The sequence below is a fragment of the Falco cherrug genome, chromosome Z (assembly GCF_023634085.1).
Source record: "Falco cherrug isolate bFalChe1 chromosome Z, bFalChe1.pri, whole genome shotgun sequence".
NCBI classification, from domain to species: domain Eukaryota; kingdom Metazoa; phylum Chordata; class Aves; order Falconiformes; family Falconidae; genus Falco; species Falco cherrug.
In genome coordinates this window covers 52,145,864-52,160,504 of record NC_073720.1, presented here as the reverse complement: position 1 = coordinate 52,160,504, position 14,641 = coordinate 52,145,864, and the positions used below count along the sequence as shown (strand labels likewise).

At 40.8% G+C, this 14,641-nt stretch overlaps 1 protein-coding gene across 1 annotated transcript in view; it reads left to right on the top strand.

Moving 5' to 3' along the window:
- The first annotated feature begins 455 nt into the window (after positions 1–455).
- Positions 456–14,641, top strand: part of RAD23B (RAD23 homolog B, nucleotide excision repair protein) — a 35,168-nt gene continuing 20,982 nt past the window's right edge. Inside the window, exons 1-2 of the mRNA XM_055698792.1 lie at positions 456–623; positions 13,938–14,019. Coding sequence (XP_055554767.1) covers positions 558–623; positions 13,938–14,019 — 148 coding nt within the window. The 5' untranslated portion in view covers positions 456–557. The remainder of the gene's footprint in view (positions 624–13,937; positions 14,020–14,641) is intronic.

The following is a 14,641-nucleotide window of genomic DNA, read 5'->3' as shown; positions in this document are numbered from 1 at the left end:
CGTTTATATAACTTATATACCGTGTGTACGTACGAACAAAGCTGTTAACCGTAAACTTATACTTGTATATAACTTATAGAACAGTAACTTACACACACAGTCACACACCCCCCTTCCCGGGAACTGCCCGCCCCGCCTCGCTCAGACCCACCCCGCCCCACGCCGTGCCTGCGCGGTGAGTCCGGCACCGGCCGCGCCGCTCCCTGCGCCTGCGCGTTACGGGCGTCTCAGGTGGCGCGGAGGGCGCAAGGCGAAGGCGGGGCGGAGGCGGGGCGGAGGCGGGGCGGAGGCGGGGCGGAGGCGGGGCGGAGGAGGGGCCGAGGAGGGGCCGAGGTGCGCCCCCGCCTCTGCTCCGCCTACCGCCGCGCCGTGAGTGTGACTGGCAGCCCGGGGCCGCGCGGCACTGGTCGAGCTGTTGCTCCGCCTCCTCTGCCGCTTCTTCTTCAGCGCCTTCCCCTCTCTCTCCCCCCCCCCCCACCGTTCGCTTCTGTCGCTTCTCGTAGCTGACCTGTCCAGCTGCGCCGCGGGGGCCGGAGGGGCAAGCAGCTGCAGCCGCCATGAAGATCATACTGAAAACGCTGCAGCAGCAGACCTTCCGAATCGACATCGACGTCGAGGAGACGGTGTGGGCCCGCGCAGGGGCGGCAGGCGGTGGGGGGCCGCGCTCCTTCCCCACCCGGCCCAGGCCTTCCCCCTTCCCAGAGGAGGCAGAGCGGTCCGGGCCCTGGTGCTGGGAGCTTTGCCCTGCCCAGGGGCAATGGGCGAGAGGGGAAAGGGCGGGGGGGGGGGCGCTTGCGCTGGGGAAAGGGCGGGCAGCATGTGCCGGGGGGAGCGGTCGTTGGATCCTCATGTGAGGGCCGGTGTTTTGAGGGCGTGATGTAGTGGTCGCCCAGGAAGAGTTCGGGAGGGGAGTGGGGCCGGCTGGGCGTTGGGAGCTCCGCCGTGGGGGAAAGGACCGGGGCCCCTCGGCGGGGGAGGGGCGGACCCCTTTCGGAGGGCCCGACCTGTCGTGGGGTGACCCCTCTTACTGGGAGCGCAGAGGGGTCTTCTGCTGGTTGAGAGCGACCTTTCACAGCCGGAGGAGAGGGGCCGTTGTGGCCTGTCCCCCGACGAATGGACATCCCTCCTTCTGAGGAAGGATGACCAGAGGGGGGAAGGCAGGGTAACTCACGTTGTGCGCTGGAGCAGAGGAGCAAGAGGATTGTAGAGCAATAAAATTTTTCTTTCGGGAAGATATGTGCCCACCGCACCCGTGGTTTAGTGGGTAACGGGATAAAGCAGTAATCTGTGCTGTTTTATATGGGGAGTCCTGGGAGTGGGTCATGTCCTCTTGGGGGGGGGGGGGGCGTGCAGCAGAAGGAAAATGTGCTTGCTCCCTACAGATTCCCCCCGAGGAAGGAACTGTCGGGAGGGTTGCAGGGCTCTTCTCTGCAGGAGCGTGTAGCAGAGAGGAGTTAGAGAGGAGCTGGCGAGCGTTTGCTCTTACATGCATCTGTGTACACTTAGGGAGGCGTATACTGTTGTGTGATGAAGGTGGGTGATTTTGGGAAGACTATTGTTTTGCCTACAGTGTGAGCTGCAGTGATTAATCTGTGCTTACGAGGTGAGGGAGTGCATGTGAGACTTTTGGTAGCGGCTGTAGGGTGAATGAATGTTGGTGTCTCCTGCAGAGCAGGTGTTTGGGTGTGTGGTGAGGTTTATGAGAGTTAGTCTGCCTTACTGCCAGGTTGCAGTGTCTGTGTGTCTCTGTACTTCTGAGACAGGGAGGGGGGAGAGGACATATTTTGGTTGTGGGCGAATGTTTTCTGTTCGGCACGTTAGAGTCTGCTGGAAAATCCTCAGGGAAAGAGAGTGTTCTGAGATGAGAGGAAGGGCCTTAAGTGAGTTTGCAGGTTAGAAGTTCCCTTGTCTCTTGCTTGAAGATAGATGGTTGCCTCTGATAGCCAAGTCCAAACATCCTTGTGGCTTTATTTTGAAAGATTTGAGGACTTCAGTGTCTGAAGGTATGTCTGCAGCATACATACTTTCACTGCCCAGATGTCATGTGAAACTTCTGGAAACTAGGGAACATTGCATCTGCTTTTATAAAGTCTGTTGGTTTACCCTCTTCCACTTCCATCTTAAGAAAAGTAAAGGATGACAGGTAAAAGTCAGACTAAGGGTCCGTTTGGTTGAACGGTATGGCAGAGGGAGATGGCAAATTTGTAGCAGAAGCATGTGTTAGAAACCTTGCAAGTATTTAAAACTTTGGTCTTGTTACTGAGAAAAGCCCTGTTTCCATCGTTTTTTCCAGTTCTTATTACTCAGTAAGGTCCTGGGAAATAAAATCAAGGAGAGGACTGAAGGAATGCTGCCAGTCAAAAACACCCCCTTAGCAGCTTATGAGACAGCAAAATACATTACCTAGGAATTGAATTATGGGAAATTAGACTGCACTTTCTGTTTATAAATGTAGTTGCTACAGTAGTGGCTCAGTAACTGAAACAAGAATGCTTCTCACAAGCATAATACTTCAGTTTTTATCTAGGAATGGGTGGTAAGATAGAGGAAATGGGGGTAGGACTTCAGGAAGCTGTTTTAAAGTGAGCAGGGTGAAGCCTTGAATGTATTAGCTGTAGAGGTGTGGAGGTGAAAAATGCATTTAAATGTCCTTGGTCTATTTAGACCAAAATAAGTTTTAGAAAATTATTAAGAAGTCCTTGTTGAAAGTTATAAATTGTAGAACTTAATAAGGAGAATACTTGAGCCTTCAGTTAGAAACCAAATTGGTCAAAATTGGAAAATGCTTGAAAACGTAATCTGTTAAGTGTTTCACAAGTATATGTTTGAAAGATCTCAGTATGATTTTTAAAAATCCTAATTTTATCTAAATAAGCATTGGTTTCTTAGGTTAATTTCCTAACATCTTGAAACAAATGTGTTTGTTCTGCAGAGTTCAGTAAACACTGCTTTTTAGTCTTTGTGCTATATCTGTGTGTGTGTTTCTCTGCTAGAGGTAGGCTTGTTTACTTGGATCTGTGCCCTGTACTGTGACAAGGCCAAAAAATATCTAGTTGTGATAGGCCCAGGAAACTTGTTCTAAAATTGTTTTCTGGTTCTAGCACTTCCTCCCCTTATTCTCAATAGAAAACTGAATCTGAAGAGACTTGATGTTATAGTGCAAGGTAGTATTCTAACAACAGTTTAAGCTTGTAACTGAAAGCTGTCATTAATGGTAAAGAATATTTAAACCTTCCAGTGAGAATTTGAAGTAACGTACTTTGTGATAAGTAATTAGACTTGTTACAGCTTTTACACAAGCAACTGATTCTTTTTTTGCTGCTTAATCAGACAGTTAAAGTTCAGAACATGCTTTTAATAATGTGACTTCAGTTTTAGTTTAGTTGTGGTTTAAAGTAATGGCCATCTGGGTATTGTGACTGAATGAAAATTAGACTTGAAGCATTAGTAGTCTTGCTTGTGGAAGTCCTAGGTGAAGACTGAAATGTTTTGGCTGACTTAAAAAAAGATTTAGCTTCAGGCCCTATTATTTGAGAAAGCTTATTATCAAATGAAGAAATCTTTGCAGGCATGGCTGTCTTAAGTTCTGGCGAAAAATACCTCTGGAGTGCATGTGAATGAAATGTCGTGCTCATCATGCTTTGTAGAGGAGTGGATTTACTCATGTCTAGTGTTCTGAGCTGTGAGTGAGGCAGTTCCGTACTTGAGCATTCAGACTTCCCCAGGATAAATGAAAGCATGCATTTATATGCACAACCTGTTTCTTGTGTTTGTTGGCTGACTGTGAGAGAGTAAATATATTAGACATTGTGTTAGGAGCAGATAATGAGCTCTGTCTGAAATTGATGCAGACCTGTGTAGCCACATCTGTCTGAGGTGGTGGTGACACTGTAAGCTTCTAAATCTAGTGCTTCTGTTGTAGTTATCGCTATGTACATGTGAAATAAGCTTTTAAAAAATCTCAACAGCCATTCTTCATTTTCTTTGGGAGTGAAATACCAGTTGAAAGTAAGTCTGTCTTGTTCCATTTTCAGCTTCCCTGTGCTGATAACCTAAAAACCTAATTGTCAAGAGGCAGAGAAGTGCAAGGAATATTCAGGATGTCAGTAGCCTTTTGGCTGCAGTCTGTGTGTCACCTAATACTGGCTTTCACATTCCTCTATGTCACTACGCCTTTGAACACCCAGGAAAGGCCTGCTTGTTTAACACCCTGTCAACAGGACACTTAGTTGTGAAAGTTTGAACTTGTGTATGTTCTGGTACATCCTTAATATGTTTATTGTTAAATGTGTGTATGGGGATTTTTGAATGCTAATGTTATGCCCCTTTGGTACTGGAAGCTCCTCGGTTTTAAGCTTAGACATTTAGGCTAGACATTTATGTGTCTTTTTGCAATTACTGAAAATGTCTTGTCAAGTTTGTTAATACTCAACTGATACTCACTGAAGCTGTACTAAATGTGTGGGGAGTATGCTCCAGCAAAAATGAAACAGGATCCAAAGGGTATGTAGTAAAGAAAAAATAATTCATGTTTCCACATAAAACAGGTATACTGCAGGGAAAAAGAGGTGCTACTTATAATTTTTCAAAAGACAATGTCATAGAAAAGAACTTGTATTTTCTGATATGTAAGAGGTATAAAAAATATTCTGACTTTGTAACAACAAGGAGGTGGTACATGTAAGGGAGGCACTTTTTAATATTTACGTGGGTGCATCAGATAAAATGACAAGCTCCTCTCATTCTCTTCAGCGAGTGCAGTGATAAAATTCTCAACGAGGGCAGACTATTGTCTGAATGGGCAGAGTATGATTTGTGAACCCATATGAAAGCAAATACTATTCGTGAACCCACAGGTTTTTAATTGGTTACGTTTGTTTGTATCTGTTGGGTATATTGACAGCTATACTAAATCAGCTAATACAAAAAGGAGATTAGTATTGAAAGCCTATGGAATTTTAAAGCATACTTTGCATCATCAAGTGTTATTCTGACTGAGGCTAGGGAAGATACATGGAAACAAATAATGGGTTGTTGTAAAAAGTATCCAATATATTTCTCAGAGCTCTCCTGGGAAACTGGGCTTCTGTTAGAAAAACACCCGATCTGGAAGTGTGAGTGAAGAATAAGGTTTTAACACAATCCAATAGGTAGGTGAATGAATTGTAAGTAGCAGTACATGTATCTCATTAGGAAGTGTGTTTTTCTTTTTTTGTGAAGATACAAATATCATAGATTTAGTTTTGGTCGTTGTAGTTTTGCTCAATGTGTACTTTATTGTATTTGTTAGAAGAATTAACTTAAAACAATCCTGTAAGAGCTAGATGACCTCCTTCCTACATGTGTTTCAGTGTAGATTAATCCTGGAGCACTTGCTGCTAAAAAGATCGTTTTTACATTTCTCTGAGAGTTTATAATCTTAGTGTTTAGAGAAGTGCCCTCATGATCCTGTTCAAAATCCAGAAATAGCCTTCTAGTTGTCTTTATGTCTAAAGTCCTGATATTTTTCTCTAATTCTTCTTTGGTTTTACAGCAGGTGTCTTACTGTTCTTCTAGAGCATTCTTATGTTGCTCTTGTATCTCCTAGGATTTTATTGGCGTGTATATGTACTTTTGCACTCATAGGAGGTGTGAATTTGAAGGGCCTGTACTTTCTGCTTGAGGATTGATAGATGACTGCAAAAATTGTAGCTTCGGAGACTACCAGACTAAGAGTGTCAGGGAGTATTTACATTGTTTTTTCATTATTTTTATACTTCGCAGACTGTAGCATTTTCAGGTTATGTTCTGTTCATGTTTATTTTATTAACTGTCGGGGGGGGGGGGGGGGGGGGGCGGTTAATAGTGCTTTTCTTCTGTAGCTAGGTTTTTTCCCTGTTTCCTGGCTAGAGTTAGAATTTTCAAGCATGGGAGGTTCTAATTCCTGCCTGAACAAGGAATATTCAGGAATATTTTCCTTAAATCTTAGTGAGTGTTCTAACGTAATTTGCAAAGGACTTTGGGGGGGGGGTGACACAAATTCATTAAAATTTAATAAAAGAAAGGTTAATATAGTATAAATTATGAATACAACTAATTTTATTCATATTGGAATTTTACGGGTTAGCCATTTCTCAAATGCATTGGCTCTTTGACCATAATTTCAGAAGTGTTTTATTTGGAATGTTCTTATCCAGTTTATCTGTTGGCAAAAGTTAAATTTGTACTCCTAATAATTTATCAGTATTACAATTGTATTGTGAGATTATATTTCTCAACAATCCAAACTTCCCTGGACCACCATTCCCAAGGTGGCCAGTAAACTGAGTAGTGTATTGGTTGTATGCACTTATGGATAGCTCTGTACATAATTGTGTCTTATATTTAAAGTCTGTTTTGCAGGTATGATTGGTGAGTGAAGATATCTGTCTTTGATATGGATAACAACAACAGGCTGGAAGGTGATCCCTTTGGAACTTAAGGAGAACAGAGAGTGCATGATGAATAAAGCAGAGTATGAGCAGATGACCATGCTACTGTCTGCAGTCTCATTACTGTTCTTGTGTGTACAAGGGCGTATGTACTGGCAAACCTTCTGAAAGTATTTTCCCTGTATTTCTGAAACACAGGAAAATACTTTCCTGAAGGTACATTTATAGGGCTATGTAAACTTATAGGTATGGAGGAAATGGCTGCCAGTGTCTTCTTCCACCAAGATTTGTATCTTTGACCACTGATCCAGGCAGGATACGTGGATGGAGTAGACTCACTGAGACAAATTACCTTTTATTTTACAGGATATAGTCAGGTGCAGCATGTCTTATCTGGGCCTGTAAGGGCCAGACAGGAGGCCTCAGTGGCTCTCCTCTGCATGTTACCCTACAGGGAACGCCAAATAAGCATTAAAAGAGGAAAGGGCTTGTGACTGCTGTAAGCATACTGAGTTGGAATATGGTCTACAGGCTAACTGACTCTAGTTCTCCCTGTCTCTGTTGTTCCCTCTGGTTTTGTACCAGAGGCATGTTAAGATCAGGGAAGGGAAGAACTGGGGCTGAAATTCTTACCCCCATCCCCCCAGCTTGAATATCTGTGTTTCACACCTTGTATTTCTAACTTGTTTTTTATTTTGTTATCTAAGTGAAAGGCACTAATGCATATCAAAATAAAACTTGTTCTACCCCTCCAACTGGTCTGTCAGTAAGCAGTATTGGGGAAGGTTTTTTATGTGTCTTTTTGCAATTACTGAAAATGTCTTGTCAAGTTTGTTAATACTCAAACCACTATATTGCTTTTACACTTACTATAAATCAGTGGAGTGTATCTGTGTTGTAAAAATGGTATGCTTAAAGTACTGGAGGGTTGTTTATGCTAATCAACATGACAATGCAAGAGTCACCGCTCAGAGAATGTAGGCTTGCTCCTTAAAACAAACCCTTGTGGGTTCATAGGGAGCACTCAAAACTGTCAATAGCTGCATCTTTCTGCCTTTTATTTTTTTTTGAAAGGCGCAGGTAGCTGAGGGGTTTTTTTTTCCTGTTGCTTAAAGCTCTGCTTTATGTTGAAATCTGTGTGTTCATGTAGTTAGTAAAAAGCAGTGTGCTGCTGCTCTTTTAGTCACTATTTAGCATCAGAAACTGGCCCTGGTGTATCCTGTTTTAAACAGGGCTTAGATCAATTTTGAAATGAAGGGTAGAAATGTTTAGAGGCCAACTTTGAGATCAGAAACAAATTGCCCAGAGATCAACAAAATGAATAGCAGCAACAACTAGACTGATAAACTTCACCTAAGTGTAGATGAGCTCAGGTTTGGAGAGGAAATTAGAAAGGCAGAGGTAATTGCTCAGGAAGTAAATGTCAGAGCTAAATCTGGATTTGTACCTTGCCAGTTCCAGACTACCTTCCAAGCAATGCTGCTGCTTTATGTGTATACAAACTTCAGCAGAGTAATTGCAAATAGTAAATATAGAAGTTTATGAATACTTTATACTGTCTATGAGGCTGTTTTCAAATATTGGAATAATTTTAACTGCCTTGTTCATTTGAGTAAAAATGTTTATTTTTCCAGTCACACACTAATGTCGCAAACCTGACTGGTTCTTCACAATTGCGGCATCTGTCCTGCCTTTGGGACACAAAGTAGGGCAGCTGTCTCTTCATGCAACCACCGTGGTGGGCTTCTGATTAAATATGAGCATCTTGTTTAGGAAGACAGTGTAAGAGATTACTGTTAAGTGCAGGTTTGTGCCAGCAAAATCTGCTTTTATTATTTGTAGGGAGAAGTAGCTAGAACCAAATGTGTTCTTATCAGTAAAGCTACTATAAAGCATTTACTTAGGAGTCAAGTAGTTTATTATCCTTTGGACATTTCAGTAGCAGGCACAACATTAATCTGTTGCTGATCATGGAATTCGACTAAGGGTAATAAAGACTGTTGCACTAGTCAGTTTGTTGCTTCATTAGCTGGTTTATTGTTCGATACAACTCATTGGTCTCACGTGACTTTGAGCAATGTCTTGTGTGGCAGTTACTATACCACGTTATTGTGTGGTAAATGTTTTCAAAGGCATTGGGAGGGAAAACTCAGGAATGAAAACTTCCATCTTTGTCTAAATGATGACTTTCCCCAGAGTGAGGGAGAAACCTATTTAGTCTGTTAAAGAAAAGATGGGGATTAGTGGAGAGTTACAAGATTTAAAAACCCTTCTGCTCAGTTTCTTCTCAAAGAGAAACAGTAATTTTCATAGTCCTTTTATTAATTTGATGATTTCGAGTAAAAGTCGGTAGAAACATGATGGAATTGAAGAACACAAAGCTTAATGTTTGGACTCAGCTGCCTGATTGACAGTCAGTCTTTTGGCACTGGGTGTCAAATGAGCCGCATAGATTAATGAGTTGAATTCACTAAAAAATGGAACCCTGGAGCTCATAGATCCTGGAACTTCGAGTAAGAGTGGTAATGCTGCTCTACTATGTGTGCTGGCCACCTACCTGTTCCCAAGGGAAATGACTTTCCACCAGAGCAGGTGGAGGAAAGAGGTGCTAGTAGGGTAAGGAAGACTGAAGAGAAAGATTTAATAAGCTGTATAAATATTTTATAGTGGTAAGCACCATGGGAGGTGGGAAGGCTATTCATGCTTGAATTATACTAATTTCTTCTTATGCTGATGTTATTAATAGTCTGTGTATTAATTTGGGCTGGAAATTGGGAAAAGGCTTCCAAGATCAGAATAAACTTTGTAGGAGCCTTGTGGTAGAAGTAACAGCAAATGATCATACTTGTTTTTAGGTACAGGTTAATTGGATTCCTCATGAAGACAGATTGTGGTGTTGGAGGCGGAAATGTGGCTTGATGTTGAAAGCGGCCCTTCTTAGTTTTATATTTATTTTCTGTAGAGATCTCAAATTCAGAAATTTATCTTGCCTGTGTAATTACAAATTAAAATTGATTGGAAGTATACTGTTCACTTTAGTAGGAATTACAAAATATATCTTTGAATCAACTGATACTTTTTCTTTTCTGTTTTAGCTTAGTATATAAGGTAGGAGGAATGGAAATTGATCTGTGAGAGGGAAGGGAAGGAGTCTGCTCAGTGTACTGAGCTATGGGAGCTACTTGCCTAGATGGAACCCAGCATGCCCTGTTTGGCTGGCTTCAGTAACTGTAGGGAACAACTAGGCAACTTAGCACTACAGGTTCATGTAACATGTTTCTAGGATGCCCAGCTGGGATGCAGTTAGGGACTGGTATCTCTCTGGAAGACCTCATTTTTACCACTTAGGAGTCAGTGAGCTCTGACTCGGTTAAAGAAATGTCGGGGCATCTATTCTTGAGGACACTGTGTTCAGTACAATCTCTGAACAGTAAAAAGTTTCACATCTAAATGGATAGGGGGCAGAAGAAAATTGTCTTAAGCTAGCCTCTGTGGCATAAGTGTGCTGTTTCTGAATATTTAAGGTCTTTGGAGATTAATCGATGCTCATTCTTACAGGTGGCGTCATAAAGTGTGGGTTCCCTTTATTCTGCTGGAAAATTTATTAGGGCAGAAGAAGAATAGGTTTCTCTGAGGACTGAAATATGTTTTGAACTCTGATGAGGTAGAATAAAGCTAAGTAGCCTGGAGGTGTGGTTTATGGATTTGTATTTTTGAGAAAAATATCATAATGTTATGGATGCCAAGGTTGACTATCTTAAACCTGCTTTCTAAGTTTGACAGATAACGTGCTGGATGTGCTTTCCCAAAATTAATTTTCACTTACTAACCTTGAACTGATGGTGATGCTGATGTCTAGATTCTGAGTGGCCTAATTTGCTAGAGGCAAAGTTTAGGCTGTTGCTCTTTTCAGCAGCTCACTGTACCACTAGCTGTGCGATGCAACTGGCTTTCTGAAGAGCAGTGAGAGGGCTTCTGCCTTCCTGAAAAAGCAGCATTTCCAGTTTCAATCTAAACGAAGGTGGTTCAGGCTACTGTGTTTGACATACAGATTGTGTAGGGAACTTGGTCTTTTGTTTTGGCAGAACTAAAGGCATGAGTATCTTTTCGTTAGTGGGTGCTAAGTCATCAGTCATTCTAGTTAGAACTACAGGAAGAAATTTTATGCCACTAGCATGTTACTGTAAAATTGGATGTATTTGCTGTTATCTGTTCCTTTTTTTATTATGAGAGTTAGTGTTGTATCCTCTGCAAATGAAGTGTTTCTGGCCACTTAGGCTAGGCAGTGATGAAAGCCAAAAGAAGAGGCAGGCACTGTTTATAAAAACTTATTTTAGCCTAAGTGTTTCTTGAATTTCTGCCTGAAACAGGAAAATGCTGACATCTGCAGCTGACTGCATTCTCTTGCAGATTCAAGTGGTTAAGAGCTGCCTTAAGTACAAGTCCGTTCATTTGTTCCTTTCAATGGGTATGACCACTTAGGTGAATTCATTTGAGTTACGACAGATTCGCTTATGTAAATTACTATTCTGTATAAACAGCTAAAAAATGTTCTGAAATGTATTTTCTGGAATTGACTATTTTGTACACTTCCTGTTTTACAGGAATAATCTGAACTATGTTACAGAATTTTTAGTTATTTGGAATTTCTTACGTGTTAAGTTACTGTCAGTCACCATAGCACAGTAGGTACCTCTTGAATGGCAAAAGTTTACAGAGTGAATGTCCATTTAAAGGAGGCCTATGTTAATAATCTTTGCCTTTGCAAATGGCAGTGTGTTTATGGGTGTAGTTAGCAAAATACTGTAAGTCAGCCGCGCTATGTTAAGCCTAAACTTAGTTTAGATTTTTGTAAACTGTCAGCTGGAGATATGTGTAAGAACTGAAGTAGTTTGTGTTTGAATTTAGTATATGATCTCTTAAACTGATAGACATATATTGCAGAACCTGAGGGTTCATGCAATGAAAGCATAGCTCTAGACAGAAGGTTTTGGAAGAGGGCAGCGTGCCAGGTCACTTGCAGTACATCAATCACACTGTAGTGTGGGGAAGCACCACATGTGAGGTGCACAGCAAAGGCAAATGAATAGCTGTAATTTTTCTGTCAGTATTTCACTATAGTAAATATCTTCTTTGCATGTATCCAGTTACTGTATAGTAATTAACCTGTGTGTTTAATGTGTACTCACCTGCACTATGACATTTAGCTGTTCAGACATTTTTGAGAGAACACATTTTGGTTTTGTCCCTTGTAGGAAATACTAGTCCAGAATAAAACTCAAACAATAAAACATGAGGAGAACAAAGTAGATGTTTGAAACCAGTAGCTTGAGTGCAGTGGACATGAAAGAAGCCTGAGGTTTTTTCCCTCAAAATAATCATACCTGCTGTGACAAATAAGGTGACTGTGAAGGAAAGAAGAAGCTTAGAAACATCTTCAAGTGATTAATACAGGGGCATAAAATATTAATAGGTAAGCAGTGTGCTAAAAGGTAGGTGTTTGAAAACAGAACAGGCTTTTAGCATGATTTAGGGTTAATTTGCCCTAGTGGGTACAGGACGCTTAACTGGAGTTGCCAGAGGTATCTGATGCTTTAAAGGTCAGGAAAAACTGCTTAATGGCTTATCCATGACCTAAAGAGACTGTTCTGTTGTCAGGTGAGTGACTTCCAGAGTTAAATAATTATTGGGGCTGGAATTAACAGGTTTTTTTTTTTTTAGTTTTCAAGAGAATTTCAAGGAAATACTCTTTTAAAATAAATGTAAATCCAGAGATGGAACAGAACAAACTCTTGTAAGTGCATAAGAATGATGATGCTATCAGAAAATTATTATTAAAATGTGTAATAGTTTGACCCTGCCTGTGACAGTGAGCTGTGGTTAATTTTGCTGTGGAAGAGCAGCTGGCTGGCTGGGGACTGATCCTGAAGCTTTTGACATGTGCTGGGGTGGCATGTGTAACAATCATTCCAAAAGCATCCTTCCTCCATCTGCTGAGGAAAGAAGGAGTTGGCTTCCTATTTTAGTGTAGTCTTATAAGGGTGAAGTCATATGTTGTGTTCTGTATCCTTGTGGCTAGTGTTATAAACACCTAAGGTGTAAGTTTAGAGAAGGGGGTTGATTCTGCAGGTCTCCTTTGTTGGGTCACGAAGCTTGATAAAACAAATGCTCTGTTTTATGTGTACTGCTGAGAAGACGCAGCTTCATTGTGAGTGTTAGTTTGGTTTGTTCCTGTTGGACCAGACATCCAAATTGAAAGGATTAGCCTGGTAGAGAGACTGATGGGGAGAAGAAGCAAGGGGACCAATGAAGGAAAAGGAGAGAGGTAATACAAAGGTCTAAGACTATGTTAACAGAATAACAACGTGAAGCCAGGAAACATGACTGGCATGTGAAATAGATGACAGATTTTAATTATACTGAGAATCGCAAAGCTCAGCTGCTCACAAAGTATTTCCATTTAGCACCAGAAAATATGTTTCAGTGTATTTAGTACTCAGGCAACCCTAGTAGTGAGCTGCAGCTTTAAAAATTAACAAAAAATGGAAATACTACAGCTACCTGTGACACACATAGTTGCCAGTCTGTTAACTGTTAAGCTAAACATATTTTCACATGCTCAGTTGCTTAAATAGCTAGGTATATGCATCTCAATTACAAGGTTTCATAAAAAAAGCTTATGAATATTCAGAGAAGAAAAAAGACACTTCAGAAGATGGAGTTAGTTTGTAGTAACAAGTTCATGACAGATTGGTTGTCTTTGTTTTAAATATACTTGGAGTGTCTGTCAGGAAGCAAGAAGTATGAATGTATACTAGCAGTTTGTCTTAAAACATGATTTCAGATGTATTGGTACAGAAGTGCTTCTACTGGAACATTGTTTATCTCCTCGGGATAGCATTATTTAGTCTTTCTGGAGAATACAGGCATTCTGATATGTGACAACTAACATCTTGTGAGCTAGTGTATGTGTTGCTCTGAAAGTGTGGACTGTGGCAGTGGTTTGTCTAAGTAAGTAAACAAGACAAAATGGTTTCTTATGTAGGCTTAAAATTGCTATGTAAAGCTCCAGAAATTTTGGGAGAGGGGAAAGAGTTACCTTACCAAAGAAATAGGCATTCTGTGAAGAGTCATCATGATGTAGTAAGCCATGAGCTGTGCATAGAATGTGTGCCCCCAGCAGTGAGGGCAAGAACCAGGAGGGGGTAATGGGTCAGTAGATAAAAGCATTTTTTTTGTGCAGACTTCTCAGTTTTTCACTCCATTAGAAACTTGGACTTAAAAGATTTCTCATGGAGACGTTACTTATCTAATTTGATTAAGCACAAGAGATTATTTGGTAAGGGAACATGTTGCTCTGCAAGTGGTTACAATGACATCTTTGGAAGACTGATGTACTTGACATAATCAAGATATGACTGAAAACTCCTTTTTGGTGTTTAAAACTTAGAATCAAGTGTACTTAAGTAGGTTTGTACTGTGATTTTTTTTTATTTCTTTTTAATGAAGACTGTTTCTGTCCTTCAGGTGAAGGCACTGAAAGAGAAGATTGAATTAGAAAAGGGGAAAGATGCTTTTCCAGTGGCTGGCCAAAAACTAATTTATGGAGGTAATGGATATTCTGATGATACTGTATGTGAATCTACCTTATTTTTCATGTTCTTTGATGTGAATGTTAAATCTTCTAAAGATTGTAAGTACTGAAATGCAAACAGGTTAAAAAAACCCCAATAGACCAAGCCAACAACAAACATTGTCAAAGGGAATTCTTAATTTTGAATGGGAATTTGTCAGATTTATTTAATATATGTGTGTCTGTTATCTTTGCTCTTTTGGTAAAAAATGCTAACAGCTTCAGGCCTGGGTGGGATATCCTAGGTGAAGAAGAAGAAACGCTGTTGTTAAAAGAAATCAGAATTTAAGCAGATAATGCTTCATATTATAGGTTAACATAAATTTGTTCAGTTTATGCTGTATATAGCTGAAGTGTTCCTGTGTATACCTCAGAGGGTTAAAAATCAGATTATTTCTTTTTGTATTAACAGAAGAAACCTACCACCAAATTCTTGCTATACAAAGATACTTTCAATACTTTTGAGCTCTGTCATTAGAGACATGTATTATGTGCTAACAAACAGCAGACTAATGTCAGATAAAGACATGAAGTTACTTCATGTGAGCTAACATAGTTGGCATTTTTTTTGGCAATATTTAGGAGTTTTCTACCTGGC